The sequence below is a fragment of the Rattus rattus genome, chromosome 9, assembly GCF_011064425.1.
Source record: "Rattus rattus isolate New Zealand chromosome 9, Rrattus_CSIRO_v1, whole genome shotgun sequence".
NCBI classification, from domain to species: Eukaryota; Metazoa; Chordata; class Mammalia; order Rodentia; family Muridae; genus Rattus; species Rattus rattus.
The window spans coordinates 73,062,784-73,078,241 of NC_046162.1; the positions used below are offsets into that span (position 1 = coordinate 73,062,784).

The 15,458-nt window shown below is 45.7% G+C and overlaps 1 protein-coding gene across 1 annotated transcript in view; it reads right to left on the minus strand.

Moving 5' to 3' along the window:
* Positions 1-12,778, minus strand: part of Dcaf7 (DDB1 and CUL4 associated factor 7) — an 18,940-nt gene extending 6,162 nt beyond the window's left edge. The window contains exons 1-4 of the mRNA XM_032911989.1: positions 12,413-12,778; positions 2,371-2,529; positions 1,676-1,787; positions 1,129-1,247 (exon numbers count right to left, since the gene is read on the minus strand). Of these exons, the coding sequence (XP_032767880.1) occupies positions 1,129-1,247; positions 1,676-1,787; positions 2,371-2,529; positions 12,413-12,550 (528 nt within the window). The 5' untranslated portion in view covers positions 12,551-12,778. The remainder of the gene's footprint in view (positions 1-1,128; positions 1,248-1,675; positions 1,788-2,370; positions 2,530-12,412) is intronic.
* Positions 12,779-15,458: the final 2,680 nt, after the last annotated feature.

Sequence of the window (15,458 nt, forward strand, 5' to 3'; positions counted from 1 at the left end):
TTCCGTTCCTGCTCGTCCTGCTCTTCTCTGTGTCACAGAGACCTGACTGCTACAGGACAAAGTTTGGCTGGGCCCCAGATTTGCTGTCTGCTTCTGGACGGTTCAGACAAAGGAATCCGAGGAGGGAAATTGGATTCTGGGAAGCAAGAGCTCAGTATTATTCTGCCTCTGTTCAGAAGCATGTCCACCAGGTAGAGCCAGACTCTGGGCTCCAGTAGCCTTCAGCCTGGGGTAGTGGACCTCTCCACCCCCCACCCCCTCACCCCTGCTGCTTTCCTCTCCAGTCCTTCACCCTGTAAGCATTCTCTTGGTTTAAATCCCTTAGGCTTATTCTTGCAAGGCCCCCCTCCCCCATAATGGGGGCTGAACCTGGGACCTCATGGATGCTAGGCAAGCACTCAGTCACAGAGCTGTATCCCAGACACCGAGCTGTTCCCAGCTTCGAGTTGGTTCTAGCAGAGAACAGAGGCTGTCTCTACTTGACATCTGCACAAGGTGGTCCTTTAGTGGTCATCTCTGCACACACACTCTTCATTTGACCCTTGGCTGAGGAGGAGTCAAGTCCCATAGTCTTGCACAAGAGCTTGCTCTCGATCAAGCCCTCAGACTGGCTACCTGGCACCATAATACTCTGTTGATGACCTTAAGGCACCTTTTTTTTAAATACAAACACTGATGCTCCTCGATGTGCAGGTAAAAGGGCAGCAAAGGAACTAGGACAGGGACACTGTGGAAGCAGAGATATGCCAGCTTCCCCATCACCAGAGGAATGCTCCCCTCAGCCCTTCTGCTAAACAGAAGAAACAGCACCAATAAGACACATTTGCCTCCTAACAGGACTGAAAGTAGAAAGATTAATAAACATACCAGAGTTCACAGACTGGTTTCAGAGGAAAGTGGTTAGTTAGGATTGTCATGAAATTTTCCTCCTTCCTGTTTCCTCCCACCATGGAGACACCATTACATTTAGAGAGAAGTGCATTCAATGATAAGTGTCTTTTCTGTTTTAATACATTATAATTTACATGCAAACATTATGATCTACATGGCCTACAACACAGTGTGAGAATAGCATGTCCTCTCACCTGCAGGTACAGAGAGCAAGGAGAAAAGGAAAAACATCATTACCTCTTTGTCATGGGCAATGAGCTGGGTCTTCACATGGCCAGACACAAGATTCACTCGCCCCAGCACCTGCCCGGTCTCCAGGCCCCAGATGGTGCAGGTTGTGTCAATGCTTGAGGTTCCTGCAGACACCAGAGCAAGTCAGTGCCGATGAGGCTCCATACAGACGCCCCTCTGCTCTGCTGGGCCCAAGGGACAACAGGCACAACCACTTCCTGAACATTCACTTCTGTCTTTTGTGTGGTGGGGAGGAGAATTCCTTGAGACCCTGGTGTAGTTCAGGCTGACCTTGAGCTCAAGATCCTCCCTGGTGTGAGTATGTACTACCACACCTGCAAAACCTTAACTTTTAGCCAAAGAGACGTGATAGACACACAAGGGAAGCTAAGTTCCCTGTGAGAAGTAATAACTACTTTCATATTTAGCCCATTTCACCATGGCCTGTTTTTAGGATGCGACGCGTGCCTCAAACGCCTGGATAAAAACCCACACGGCCGAATCTGAGGAAATGTATCTTCATTTTCCTCAAGCTGGAATTCAAAGCCCTCACCTAGAAGGTAAGGATCCACCTCGTTCCAGTCAAAGGAGGTCAGGGGAGCACAGAAGTCTGAGTTCTTGTTATTGTTTAGCAAGCACTCCAGCCTGGTCTCTGTTTCGCCAACCTGAGGAAACAACGATTTAAAACATTAGCCAGCCTACACGTACCACCCCCTACTTAATATCCTAGTTAGTAAATTAAGAACAGAGGAGGAAGTATTTTGATGATAAAGGGTAATAAAACCCACTCGGGCATGTGGACTTCCTTTACAACTCCCCCTTTCCCAGCTTTGCTCTCAAGGTTTTCACCCGAGCCTGTCTTCTGGGAGGGCCACAGACGCCCAAGCACAAGGAAGGGACGCTCCTGAGCTGAGCTTGGCTGAAAAGGGAAGATCCATACAGATGATGCATCAGAATCAACATCCTTGAATTTATTTACTCAAAACTATCTTGACTATTACTGGAGTAGGAGGTCCCAAGTGTTCTCTGCCTCGCAGAAGGCATGTCCCCATCAGCAGCAAGACTCTATGGCACCTGGGCTGCATTTCCTAGAGAACCCACTGGGCTGAAACAAGGTCAGTCCACAGGCCCTTCCTGTGCTTCCTCCTGCAGCAATGACACTAGCTGTCTGCTCTTCAGGACCGCACACACTGACACCTGACCCCAAGAAAGCATGTCTGGCTACCTGCCAAGAAAGCATCTGCTTACCCTCCACACACGGAGATAGTCGCCACTTGTTGCCAGAAGGTCCGGATAGACGCCTTTTGTGTCAGGAATCCACATGAGCTTTGTGGTAGGGTATGGGTGGTCAAAGGTGTTTCGGCAAATAAACTCTGAACTCTCCTCATCTAAACCAACAAGCTGAACCTGCAGAACAGCACAATTGGACCACATGAGTTTGTTTCTCTTGAGAAGTACCAGACACACCAGACCTCTGGTCAGTCTTAACACTTCACTACACTGAGTGCACAGGCAAGCTATTAGGATCCCTAGACTTCTGATCCCAGCACTACATAACTCAACACTCACAGGGTCCAGTCAAGTCTAAAAGATAGAAAGAGATCTGAATTCAGGTTTTCTGACTCATGAACCTCCTCCTCCCTCTCCCACTCTCTGAGACCATCTGATCATTCTGTCCCTCCTCTCCTCTGAAGTACTGGGAGGACAGGAATGTGCGATCACAGCCTATTTAATGAAATGCTAGGAACTGAACCTCATGGAGTCTATGCCACCCTCCAGCGCACAGCATATAGGGCTTGTCTCCGCCTTCCGAGGGTTTGCTCGGTTTACTGGGTCCAGTTTTCCTGTTGAGCTTCAGTTCTCTGTAAACCTTTGCTCGCCTACACTACTGGCTTCATGTGTGAATTTTAAGAGCATCTCTTTAAAACATACAAAAAGCTGTTGACGTTCTGACTCCAACTGTCCTGAATCTATGGGTCAGTTTGGGAAGAACTGCTAACTTAGTTACACTGAATTCAGTTATTTAGGTCACCTTTCGCTTGTTCCAGCAATGATTTAAAGTTTTGTGTGTACAGATCAACTCTTTTACTAACTTTGTTTCTATGTAATTGTATGCTACTACAAATATATGTTTTTTAGGGCTTTAGTTGTATTTTTCCCTACACTACCTAGCATGATTTTTAAATTTCATTTTCCACTGTTTATGGCTATTATTTTGTACATTAATTCTAGATCTTTAACTTTGGTACAATACTCATTAGACATTTATAAGGAATTTTCTGTATGACTCTATACACTTTGTTATCAACAGGTTTTCTAGAAGTCAGGCATAGATGTGTAAGGTCTATAAATGTGTAGGAGAGATAAGGATTATGGGTGTGAAGGAGACAGAACCCTGTGCTCTGAAACACTTCAGAGCAATAAAAGTAGAGCAAAGGGTGTAACATGTTGCTATGCTGCTGCTGCTGCTGCTGCTGCTGCTGCTGCTGCTGCTGCTGCTTCTCCTCCTCTTCTTCCTCCTTCTTTCCTCTTCCTCCTCCTTTTGGTTTTTTGAGACAGGGTTTCACTGGGTAGTTTTGGCTGTCCTGGAACTTGCTCTGTAGACAAGGTTGGCCTCAAACTCATAGAGATCCACCTGCCTCTGTCTCCTGAGGGCTGGGATTAAAGGTGTCCATCACCACTGCCCTGTAAGATGCTTATTCTTAACACCATCACTGATAACACTTCAGAGCAATTCTCTAGTCCTCAAATGCGATCTGAACGGGTGAGGAAGTGACCTTAGGATCTTGTCAGTCTTCCATCCAGGTGTAAGTGGAAGGACACAGGTAGGCAGATAACTTCAAAGTAAAACTGGAAAAAAGGGGTTTACACTCACTTCTAAAAAGTTGCCGGTCATCTTAAGACATTTCTTCCAAACCCCCAATATCAGATCCTGTGAACATCTCCTACTTAAGGTCCCCTGGACCCAACAGTCAAGGCTGACTGCCACCCAATGCATGCTAACCTGCCTTATCCTCCATTCCCACTTCTAATCACCATTTCCCACCTTCCCTTTCCTTACACATCTTTCCAGACTTGTAAATTACGCCTACACCCTTTCCATCAACCCCAGCCCTGATTAGTATCAATATGTCAGCGACATCAGGCTTCCAGGACTCTCCCGCCACTGGCTGCAGGGCCTTAGCTGTATCACTGTTGTTAACCCTGCTTCCCAACCTGCAGAGTTGAGATGTTCATGACACCTACTCTTAATAGCTGTGTGCAAACTGCCTTTCCCAATGTATGAGCCTCAACATTCTATCTTACTTCTCCCACAAAGCACTGGCAGTTTTCCTGTGTCTTCAGTAATTCTCAGTATCATGCATTTGACAGTTAATCCCATAGTGCCTCATGAGACGCTGATATTACTGTTTTGTGTAGTTTTACTTAGTAAGTGTCTTAATGATGGGGCTAGTGTTTTTCTTTTTATACAGTTGGCTACTTTTCCAAATTCAGCTTTCTTGTGCCTATTTCTCACATTCCCTGGGTTTGGATACTGCTGTCATTATTTCCGATACCCAAGCCCCAAGAGCAGGATTTCTGTATTAGAAAGATGTGTGGTAATGGTGTTTGAATGCAAAGTCACATGAGTGTCCTGCCTTTGAGCTAGATCCCCAGCCTTAAACTTCAAAGAAAAGTCCCAGTTTATTCTAGCAAAGTGCATATCTAGACAACTGGAATGATGGAGGCTCCAAATAGAGACCCCACTGGGAGAGTAATCTGCCCATCCAGGACTCCAATTTGCAAGCACCCCAAGCCTACAGCTTGACCCCAAGCTCTCCTTAGATCAGCTGTTTGCAATGGTGGCTCCACATTACAATCTCCTGAGAACTTTAAGGACATCCTAATGCCCAAGCACTATCCAGAGCAGTGAAGTGAGCATCTGTGGTAAGAAACAGGCGTCCTATCTGTGAGAGCACCCAGTGGTCCAAGCACAGCCAGGGTTGAGAGCATTGCGCTAGCTTTGCCACATCAGGCTGGATGACTGAGCCAACCAAATCCACTTCTGGGAATTTAAGACCTAATCCTACTTAGTCTCAGGTCTTTGTTCAGAAGGGAAAAACGGGAAAGGCCAGACCCACTGCTGCATGGAGATTCAGGAAAAGCTGCAACAGGAAGGGGGTATAAGCGAGCCTTGAGACTTGCAGGGTGTGAGGACAGCTCTCCACTGCCTGGTTTATCCCTGAGGCCTGAGTTTCATCTTGCTCATTTGTCTACCCTGTCAGCATGAATCCTTCTCTTATCGGAAATCATGTTCTCTTCATCTTATGTGTATGGCTGTTTTACCTGCTTGTGTGTCTGCTGCCTGAGGAGGCCAGAAGAGGACATCAGAGCCCTGGAGTTACAGATCGTTCCCTGCTGCCATGAGGGTGCTTGGAACTAAACCTGGGTCCTCCACAAGAACAGCCAGTGCTTTTAGGCACTGAGCCATCTCTCCAGCTCCCACCCCTTAAAACTATCTTGAGTAGGTTCCTGTTTCTAATAGTGACAGTCTCTGTGAGGACATAGTCAAACCCAACTAGCTTTCATGTGTTTTAAGATAAAAATTTATGGGTAGGAGAAATGGCTCATTCAGTAAAATACTTGTCTCACCAGCATGAGAATCTGAGTATAATTCCACCAGAAACCAAGTTAAAAAGCCCGATGTGGGTACATTGTAATCTCAGCTCTGGGGAGGTGGGAACAGGAGGATCCCCAGGGCGTGCCAGCTAGTCAGTCTCACTGAATCCAAGCTCTAGGCCCAAAAAATCAGATGAAGAGCAACTGAGAAAGACACCTGTTACTAACCTTTGGCCCCAATGCAATGAATGCATGGACGTACATGCACACACGAAATGTTTCTTTAAAAAACAAATTAAAGCACTTTGGAGTAGAGAACTAATAATCAAAGTACTGTAAGAACTGTCTACTGCCATACTTTAAAGGAAACAGAGTTTTTTTGGAGCACCTTAGGCTGGGCTCCCATCCTGTGGTCTGTCTGTACTCCAGTCCTGACAAAGGATGAGGAGGGGCTGCTCCAGAACAGACACTGCATCAGAGAGAGCGCCAGATGAATCATGAGCTTAAACAGAACACCAGCGTTCCTTAGCACAGGAGTAGCTGTGGCCTGAGCTCCACCTTCCAGCAGGTTGTATCTTCAACAGTTCACAATTCTGCCACTCTGGTGACTTGAGAAACCTACTTTCACCTTCCAAATGTCTCTGTGGAACTTGTCACTGACTCTGACATGCTCAAAGCTTACATTTGGATAGCCAGACATGTACATTTTATGATAGAAAGAGACTGTTAAGTAGTCAGTGAATGTTCACAGTTCACAGTACACATTAGCGCCACTCCTGACCGTGCTTACTAATTCTTACTAAGCTCTACAATGACTGGGTATCTTTCCAAATTAGTTTTTCCTGTATTTCTCTCTGGGCAGAGGTATATATGTATGGTGGGTTCTTTATAAACAAACAAACAAACAAACAAACAAACAAACCAAAACAGACTTGTTCCATATAATTTATTCCACAACTTACTTTGAATAAGAATGTCTTCTCAAGTCAGTATGAATGGTTCCACTTTGTTCTTCTACAGCAGACTATGGTAAGCACACCTCAATTTATTCAACTGTTCATTTATTTATTTATTTATTTATTTTTTTCGGAGCTGGGGACCGAACCCAGGGCCTTGCGCTTGCTAGGAAAGCGCTCTACCACTGAGCTAAATCCCCAACCCCTCAACTGTTCATTTATTTTGGTTAAATAGTCCATTGTCTTACTGCTACCAACAGTGCTACAATGAATACCCTTATTTAATTTTTTGTATTTATGTGTTAAAGGCTTTTATCGGATAGATTCCTAGAGGTACAATTGCTCTAACACATTTTAATTTATTTTTTGTATATGTGTATACATGTTCATGTGTATGTGTGCATACATGCACAGGCCAGATGTCAACATCAAGTACCTTCCTCAATCTCTCTCCATCTTGCTTTCTGAGACAATATCTCTCATTAAACCTGGAGCTCATCAATTTGACTCAACCGTCTGGCCGGCAAGTTCCAAGGATCCTATTTTTGTTGGGCTTTGGGACTTTTTACATGGACATTGGAGATTTGAACTCAAATCTTCATGTTGGTGCAGCAAACACCTTACCAGCTAAGCCATCTCCCCAGGCTCCTGTTTTCAATTCTACCCTCTTCTAAAGGGTTGCTTCAGACTGGAGAAGCAGGACATGCCCATAACTCACTGGGGATGGGAGGGAGGATGAGGCTAAGGCAGGAGGAAGAAGAGCTTAAGACAAGCCTCCCTACAGCTAAGACCTTGTCAAGAAAAGGGGGTGCTGAGCATGGTGGTGACCCCAGTACTAAGAGTTGGAGGCAGGAGAATCAGAAATTCAAAGCCAGTCTAAGCTTCATGAAACCTTGTACATAAAAGTGAAAAAGTTATGGAATACTGAGAGGAAAACACAGGCAAAGTACTTTAAGATGCAGGCATAGATGAATAGGAACTTTCTGAAAAGTCAATAACACAGACAATAATCCTAGGCTTGAGAAGTGAGACTGCATGACATTACAAAGCTTATGCACAGCAAAGGACAGCAGCACCAAGAGGCGGCCCACAGAACGGGTGAAATCTCTGCCAACCATACCGACAGGAGATCAAGATGTAGATTTATAAAGAATTGGGAAAATTAAAAACCCAAACCCATAAATCGTATTAACAAATGGGAAAATTAATTCAAGGGCAATTTTCAAAGAAAAAATAACAAAAGGCCTATAAATACTTGAACATACAAATGAAAACTACTTACAGATTCCATCTTGCCCCAGTCGGAATGGTTATCATTAAAAAATAAATGGCGACAACTACTGGCTAGAGAGTGGCGAGAGGAGCCATTACACACTGCTGCTGAGAACGAGAACTGGTGCCGCCACTGTGAAAATCAGCATGGATTTAAAAAGCTAAAGAGTAACCTGGGCATGGTGGCTCATATCCATAACTCCTGCACTTGGGAAACTGAGGCAGGAGAATCACTGCTAATCCAAGGCCACCCTGGACTACAGTGAGAACAGGGAGGAATAAAGCCCTAAGAACAGAGCCATATGATCCACTCCTGCTGTGTACCAGGGTCCTCGGTCAGCACACCAGACACTTACACATCCAAAACTGCTACTGCACTGTTCACGACAGCAAAGACAAACTCTCCACCCAGAGGTCCATCAGCAGGTGAGTGGACAAAGCAAAGGGAGCACAAACACAAGGGAATCCTATTCCGCTGTAAGAGAAAAGGAGGTTTGCAAGAAAATGGGTGGGACTGGGAGTCATCACGATGTTAGGAGAAACAGACTCAGAATGACAAAGAGTGTTTTCTCTCTCTCTCTCTCTCTCTCACACACACACACACACACACACACACACACACCCCTGTGCATATATACACAAAAGGAGAAAGGGGACTGTGAGTGGAGAGGAGGAGGTCTAAAGGGAGAAAGGAGGACAAGAGATGGGAAGGGAACATATTTGGTAGGAAGGCAAGTGGGAGAGCTGCTTGGGAGAAGAGGGGACAGGAAGAGAGAAAGACAGGGGAAACAGGGTTGGGAAGGAGGAAGGATCAGGAACAAAATATAATGAATGGTATGTATGAAAATACCACAAGACATTCTTCTTTAAAGTAACAGAAAATTAATTTTAAAAAAGGGGAATGTACAAATTGCTTCCATTTATACCTTTATGGACAGTAAATAAGTGCCAATCCTCCCATATCTCTGAAAACACAAAAATTAAAAATAAGCTTTCTGCTAATCTGACAGGAAAAGATGGCATGTTTTACCCCAGTTTATTACTGAGGTTGAGCATAAGAACTCATCACGTCAGCTCTCCCCTCCATCTGTTAGCCTCATAGCTGAGGGTTTTCTTGTCTCATCGCTCTGGTGGGAGCTCCTCTCCAACAACGCCTACACTCAGGCCTCCCTTCCCACACCTACTCTCTTTCTCAGTGTAATTTCTGTTTTCCCCACTCCCAGCACAGGGGTGGAATCCAGGACATCGCACACACTAGTCAAGAATCCTGCCCACTCAGCTCTCTCCTCGGCTTTGTTTTCACTTTTTAAGACAGGTTCTCACAAAGTCAACCTGGCTAGCCTTAACTTCGCTCTATAGCCCAGGCTAGCCTTGACTTCATGCTCCCCTTCTTTAGGCTCCCAAGTAGTTGGCAACCTGTCCTCCTCCTTCTTGTCCCAAAAGACTTTTTCCCTTTGTCCAACAAACTCCTGTTGTGGAGAAGTGCAGTTCTGTTTGGCATCTATAGCCATAGATACCTTCTTAGGTCCAGCATCCTACCGCTCTTCCTAACACACTGAGGCAGGGCTGGAAATTAGCCCTGCCAGCTGTCACCCTGCGACCGTCAGTCTTTCCCTGCAGTCTCCCCCAGCTCTGCTGGGCCTCATCTGACTCCTACCTTCAGTGCCTTGTGCGGCCACTCTTCACAACTTTCTCCAACATGTGAGACAAAGCCCTAGAGAGGAGAGCTATGAAGCAGAATCATGTTTACTCATTGAAAAAAAAAAATATGTTGGTGCTTTAAAAAAAAACAGTCTTGCTGTCTCCCCCAGACTGGCCTTGAAGCTGGGACCTACTGAGATTTAAGGCACATCACCACCCTTGGCCTATTTTTTTCCTCATTTTTATTTTTTGAAAGATTGCTTTTTAAAATTTTGTTTATGTATAGAATGTTTGACAGCCATGTGGAAATCTTTTAAATTTTTATTAGATTTTGTTACGTATGTATGTGTATTTCACCAATGCCTGTTGGTTCCCCTGGAACTGGGTTATGAGCCACCATGTGGGTGGTAGGAGTTAGCCCTGGTTCTCTGTAAAAGTCCTCCCTCTAGCACATGATAGTCACAGCCGTGCCTTCCCCAGTTCGTGTGGCTTTGGATGAGTTGTCTGCTTCGTCTCAGTTTCTTTCTGTGTTAAGATGAGGTAGAGTCAGATAACTTAGTTAGAAAGGTTTTTGTTCTTGTGCTGCGGATTTAACCAAGGACCTCGTGCATGGTTTGGTTACACCAACAGCTTGGGAAAGTGATTAATGACTCCAAGTGTTGGTTGATTTGAATAACACAGACATTTATCCCACACTTAAACGACCACTGTGGAGTTCCACATCAGCACTGTGTATCCTAAAGTGGAATAAATTCTCTCTCTTCACAGAGCTTATGACAACAAACAAAGAAGGAGATATGGCATTTTTATTTTAGAAAGACAAAACCCACAAAGTAGTGGAACACGGCGACATATGTTGGTAATCCCTGCCCTTGGGAGGTGGAGGCAGGTGGATAAGGAGTTCAAATCCCACCTGGGCTACATGAGACTGTCCCAAAACATAATAACCTCTTAAGATAGGAATGGTATATGTTTATTATCCACAGAAATCGAAGGAAAGATGCATGCTTCTATGGTTTTTGTTTGAAACAAGGTCTTACTTTGTAACTCTGATTGGTTGGGAGCTCACTATGTAGCCCAGGCTAGCCTCAAACTTATAATAATCCTCCTGCCTCACCCTTTCAAGGGCTGGGATTACAGGTGACAGCCACCAGGCCCAGCTCGAGGGTTATTTTATATTACATACTTGCTCCTCAGGAGGCACTGGATATGTTCATAGTTTTAAATGAGGCACTGGAGAGATGGCTCAGCTGACAAGAGTACTTGCTGCTATTGCAGAAGACCTGTGGTCATTCGGTTCCTAGCACTCACACTGGGTAGCTTACAACAGCCTGCAACTCCAGCTCAGGGACACCCTCTTCTGGCCTCTGCAGGCACTCAACTTCTCCTTTTTTAGATAAAAAACTCTGGAAGAACTTAAAAGGGGAAAAAATTAATTTGTGTGAAAAAAACCCCACAGTCCTTTGAGAATATTTTACTTTTACTTCTAACAAGAATCCTTAAATAATATTTCTAGTGGTCTTAACCTTACAAACACTACAGACACCAGAACCCTGAAACACAGCTACAGTGTTATTGCCACTGGGGGGGGGGGGGACAAAAGCCACTAGAGAGGAGAAAAGAAATAAGGCTCTTCCTTAGGAAAGGGCAGCTCAGTACACACTCCCTGGGACTGTATATGTGTGGTGTCTGGGCAATCAAAGTCCATTCTTTTCATCCATTTCTCAAAGAAGACTCCAAAGAAACGGGGACCTTTACCCAGAGAAACATGTGTGCTCCTGAAATACTATAAATGGACCTAAATATTCAAATGTTTTCACCTGGACCTTCACATGTAAAACATGTAAGCCCTCTCAGAAATAATAAAAATTCGGTCTGTGCAATGCCTTATAGTTAAATCCTAGACCACCTACTTCTTCCACTCCTCCCCCCATCTTGTCATTTGTCTCCAGTCTGATGTTCATAGGAGTAAGCCAGAGTACTGGCTCTAAACACCACTGGCCACATCTTTCTGTAGCTCTGATTACTGTCCTTCGTATTTGTTTTCACCCAAATTACAACAAAAGAATGAAGGTAAGAGATTAGGGAAAGAAAATTCTTCCCAATACTTTCAAACCTATATCCTGCATATAAAAACTCTCCTTCTACCAGCATTTTGTTGGAGCGATGATGTCCAGCAATGTTGCAAATCAACGTGTAAGGAACAACGAGAAGAATAGGTCAAACGTCATCTTTCTCTATTCAGAAATAATGGCGGGATAATGCCACAGACTAAGGTTTCCAAGGATAGACTGTTTGGGGGAGGGTGAACATAGAGGAGCAAAACCAGTGACCAATGACAACCTAGCACTAGGGCTCTGTATCCATGAGAAACACCTGAGATGGGGAAGATCTTGCAATAAATAGCCCTAACAGAAATCTCGCGTGGCCAGGAATGCACGACCACCAATCCAAGCGCCCGCATCTTCCTCCACTGCCTCTCTCCCGCCCCCCACCTAGCAACAGAAGCACTGCGACAGAAGTGGGGGAAATGAGAGGGACGGAGGAAGACATGGCTTTGGGGGGGTGTAACTCCGGTCTGAAACCTGCTACTACCATCAAAAATCTTATCTGCCTCAGGCATGTCACAACACCGTGCCTCGGTTTCCCCGGCTGTCAAAACTAAATAAGAGGCAACGAGTGTGACACCCTCAGCAACAGGACCTCAGAGGACCCACCCCCTTGTTGTAAAGGCGAGTTCGCAGGAGACTTGTGAGATCTGGGGCTGCCGCCCACCTCGAGCGTTCCTCGCCAGCTACAAGCTGAGCCCCCTCACAACTTACCTTGTTGTTGTACTCCTCCACGAAGCTGCCCAGCGCCAGGCGAAAGCGCTTGTCCGGCCGCACGCTCCAGTTCATGGCGTACACAGTCCAGGGCGCTTCATATTTGTAGATCTCCTTCCGTTTGCCGTGCAGGGACATGGTGGCGGCTGGGCCGCAGAGACGGCCGGAGAGGCAGCGGGCTGAGGCACAAGACGGGCGGGGAGCGGGGCTTGGGTCCGCGGGTCCGAGGGGAGGCGGGGCCGGGGCGGTCAAGAACGGCCTAGCCCTCCAGCAGGTCCTCAGCTACACACACACACTCGGCCGGGCCGGACCACCAGTTTCAAACCAGCTCGGGCAGCGACTACCACCTTCCGTTTGGGATGTCGGCCCGCCCTCTCGGAACGGAAGCCACGCGACCCCACAGCGGCGACGAGCGTTGGCTACCGGGCACGTCCTTTCTAAACTGTTTCTTCTTTTCATTGGTCGACACAGTGGTAGCGCCCGCACCCTCCACACTATTGGTCAAAATGTTTGTCATTCTACCTATTCGCCCCGCCCAGCTCCTGGAGGCGGGCTCTTTTGAAGTCCCAAAGATCATTGGCTAGCCAAGATGTCAGTCAGACGGATAACGGCGCAGTGCGGGTGAATGGGGGCGTGGGTGACATAGGGGCAAGTGTGCCCCGCTACTGATCCACATTCTAGGCCAAGAGTAAAGCCTGCCACTTCTCCAATGCTGCTGCTGTTCTGATCGCCTCTATCCACTGAGAGTAACGGTCAAATCTACTTTCATAGACGACCTCCTGCCTTTATTTCATCGCCCTAAGTCCGGCGGTCTCTCAGCCTTTGCCAGCCGAGAACTCTTTCTAGCTCCAATGCCCCCTTTTTAACTGTTCTCTTACAGTCCTGATAGAGACGTTCAGGGACAGGCTAGTTTGATTAAGGCTCCTGACTTCTAGGATTGATTTGCAGTGGACCTGGCTTTTAGTAACTTACCTTCCTCCCCTGGGGTGTTCAGAAGCCAAATGTTAATCCAACCTTAAATATCTATGTGCCATGAGTTTGAAATGCAGAAAAGCCTGGATCTAGGTACACCATTATAAATGTAAATGCTTTTAACGATATTGAATGCTTAGGCAGCATTATAAAACACAATTTTTAAGAAACGTTATTTAATTTTATGGGTATTTGTATGTGCCTGAGTGGAAGTATACCACACATGTGGACAGGTGTCCACGGAGGTCGGAAGAGGCATCTGATCCCTTGGAACTGGAGTTACAGATGGCTGTGAGATACCATCTGAGCGCCAGGAATCCAAGCCACGTGCTTTGCACGAGCATCCAGTGCTCTTGAGGGCTATACTATATCTCTCCAGCCCATAAAATACACCTTGTAGGGGTTGGGGATTTAGCTCAGTGGTAGAGCGCTTGCCTAGGAAGCGCAAGGCCCTGGGTTCAGTCCCCAGCTCCGAAAAAAAAAAGAACCAAAAAAAAAAAAAATACAACTTGTAATGCATGTGATTTTAACAGAAACAAACACTGGGAGCCTCGAGGGACATGATATACACTTATCAACCATCTTTTAGTAATGGCCACCTGTATGAGCATGTCTACTCTGCACTTTTTTTTTTTTTTTTTTTTTTTAAATACAAAGAGTCTACCCCGGTGTTGCAGACCTCTAACCCAGCTCTTGGGAAGTAGAGTTAGGAGGATCAGAAAGTCACTGTCATCCTGGGCTACAGAGCCAGTTAGAGGCAGTCTGAGCAAGTTGAGAATGTTTCAAAATAGTAAAAAAAATTTTTTAAAAATAACTGGATGTCTAGGTATGTATTTTATTGAAAAGTTTGTTTCTGTGCTTATCAGGAAAGTTGGTCCATGGTTTTCTATTGGTTACACCATTTCTGATTTCTCAGTGGGTTAATAATGACTTTGCAGGATGGTCTTAGTAGAGGTCTTTGTATTTTATGCAACAGGTCTTTTTTAGAGGTGGGTAGACTTTGGCAATGAATCCATCCAGTCCTGGGCATTTCCTGGCTCAGTAATGCTTCACTTGTTGCTTGCTATGGATCTGATTAAACTGCTAGCATTCTCTTGATTTAATTTTGTAGGTTATATATGTATAGGAACTCACCCGCTTTTTTCTAGACTTTTTTTTTTCAGGCATAGAGTATAAACTCGAAAGGGATTCCTAATGGTCCTCTGAATTTCTTTGGAATCTGTTGATGTCCTGTGACGATTCCTGACTTGAAAGACTCTGGAGTCGCTAACAAGCTTTGGAGAATGCGAGGAAGGGATTATTCAGATTGGGTTTGTTGGAGGCTCATCTTAACTGTGGGCGATTCCATCCCACGGTCTGGGATGCCCTGAGTGTGGGCGCCCATCCCTCTCTGCTTTCTGGCTGTAGATACAATGTGACCATTTGGTTGACAGACTGACTTTTATCCTGTGATTACCAGTCTGTAGGTGTCTTTGCCATTGAAGTGGTTTTGGGTTGCTTTGTTTTGTTTTGAGGCAACAGACAGTCCGCTCTTGGTTTTTAAATGTTCGTTGGTGAGTTCAGGGTATTTCCAGTTAAGATTATGATTGACAGATCCTTGCTAATGTCTGCAGTTGTGTGGGTTGGATTATCTTAGTACGTTGTTCTGGCTCCTGGGCTGCTACCCATGCCTGTTCTCCCTCAGATTCTGCAGTGCTGCATTTACAGGCATGAGCTACTTTTAAAAAAAATTGTGTGCAGGTATGTGAGAAGGTACACATACATGTGTTTATGTGTACATATGTGTGTGTGCATGCTGAAGCCAGAGGGTAACCGTAGGTGCTGTTCTCAGGAATGCTACCCACCTCCTTTGAGACAGTGACTCCCTTTGACCTCGAGTTCACTAATTAGGATAGAATGGCTGGCCAGTGAATCTCAGGGATCCTGCTGTCTTAGCCTCCCACCCCCACCCCAGTGCTAGGCTTGCAAGTACACACCATCACTGCAGGGACTTTTATTAGGTTTTGGGGGTGGGGGTAGAGTTCAGGTCCTCAAGCGTTTTATCCACTGAGCCATCCTGCCAGCCCCCACATGT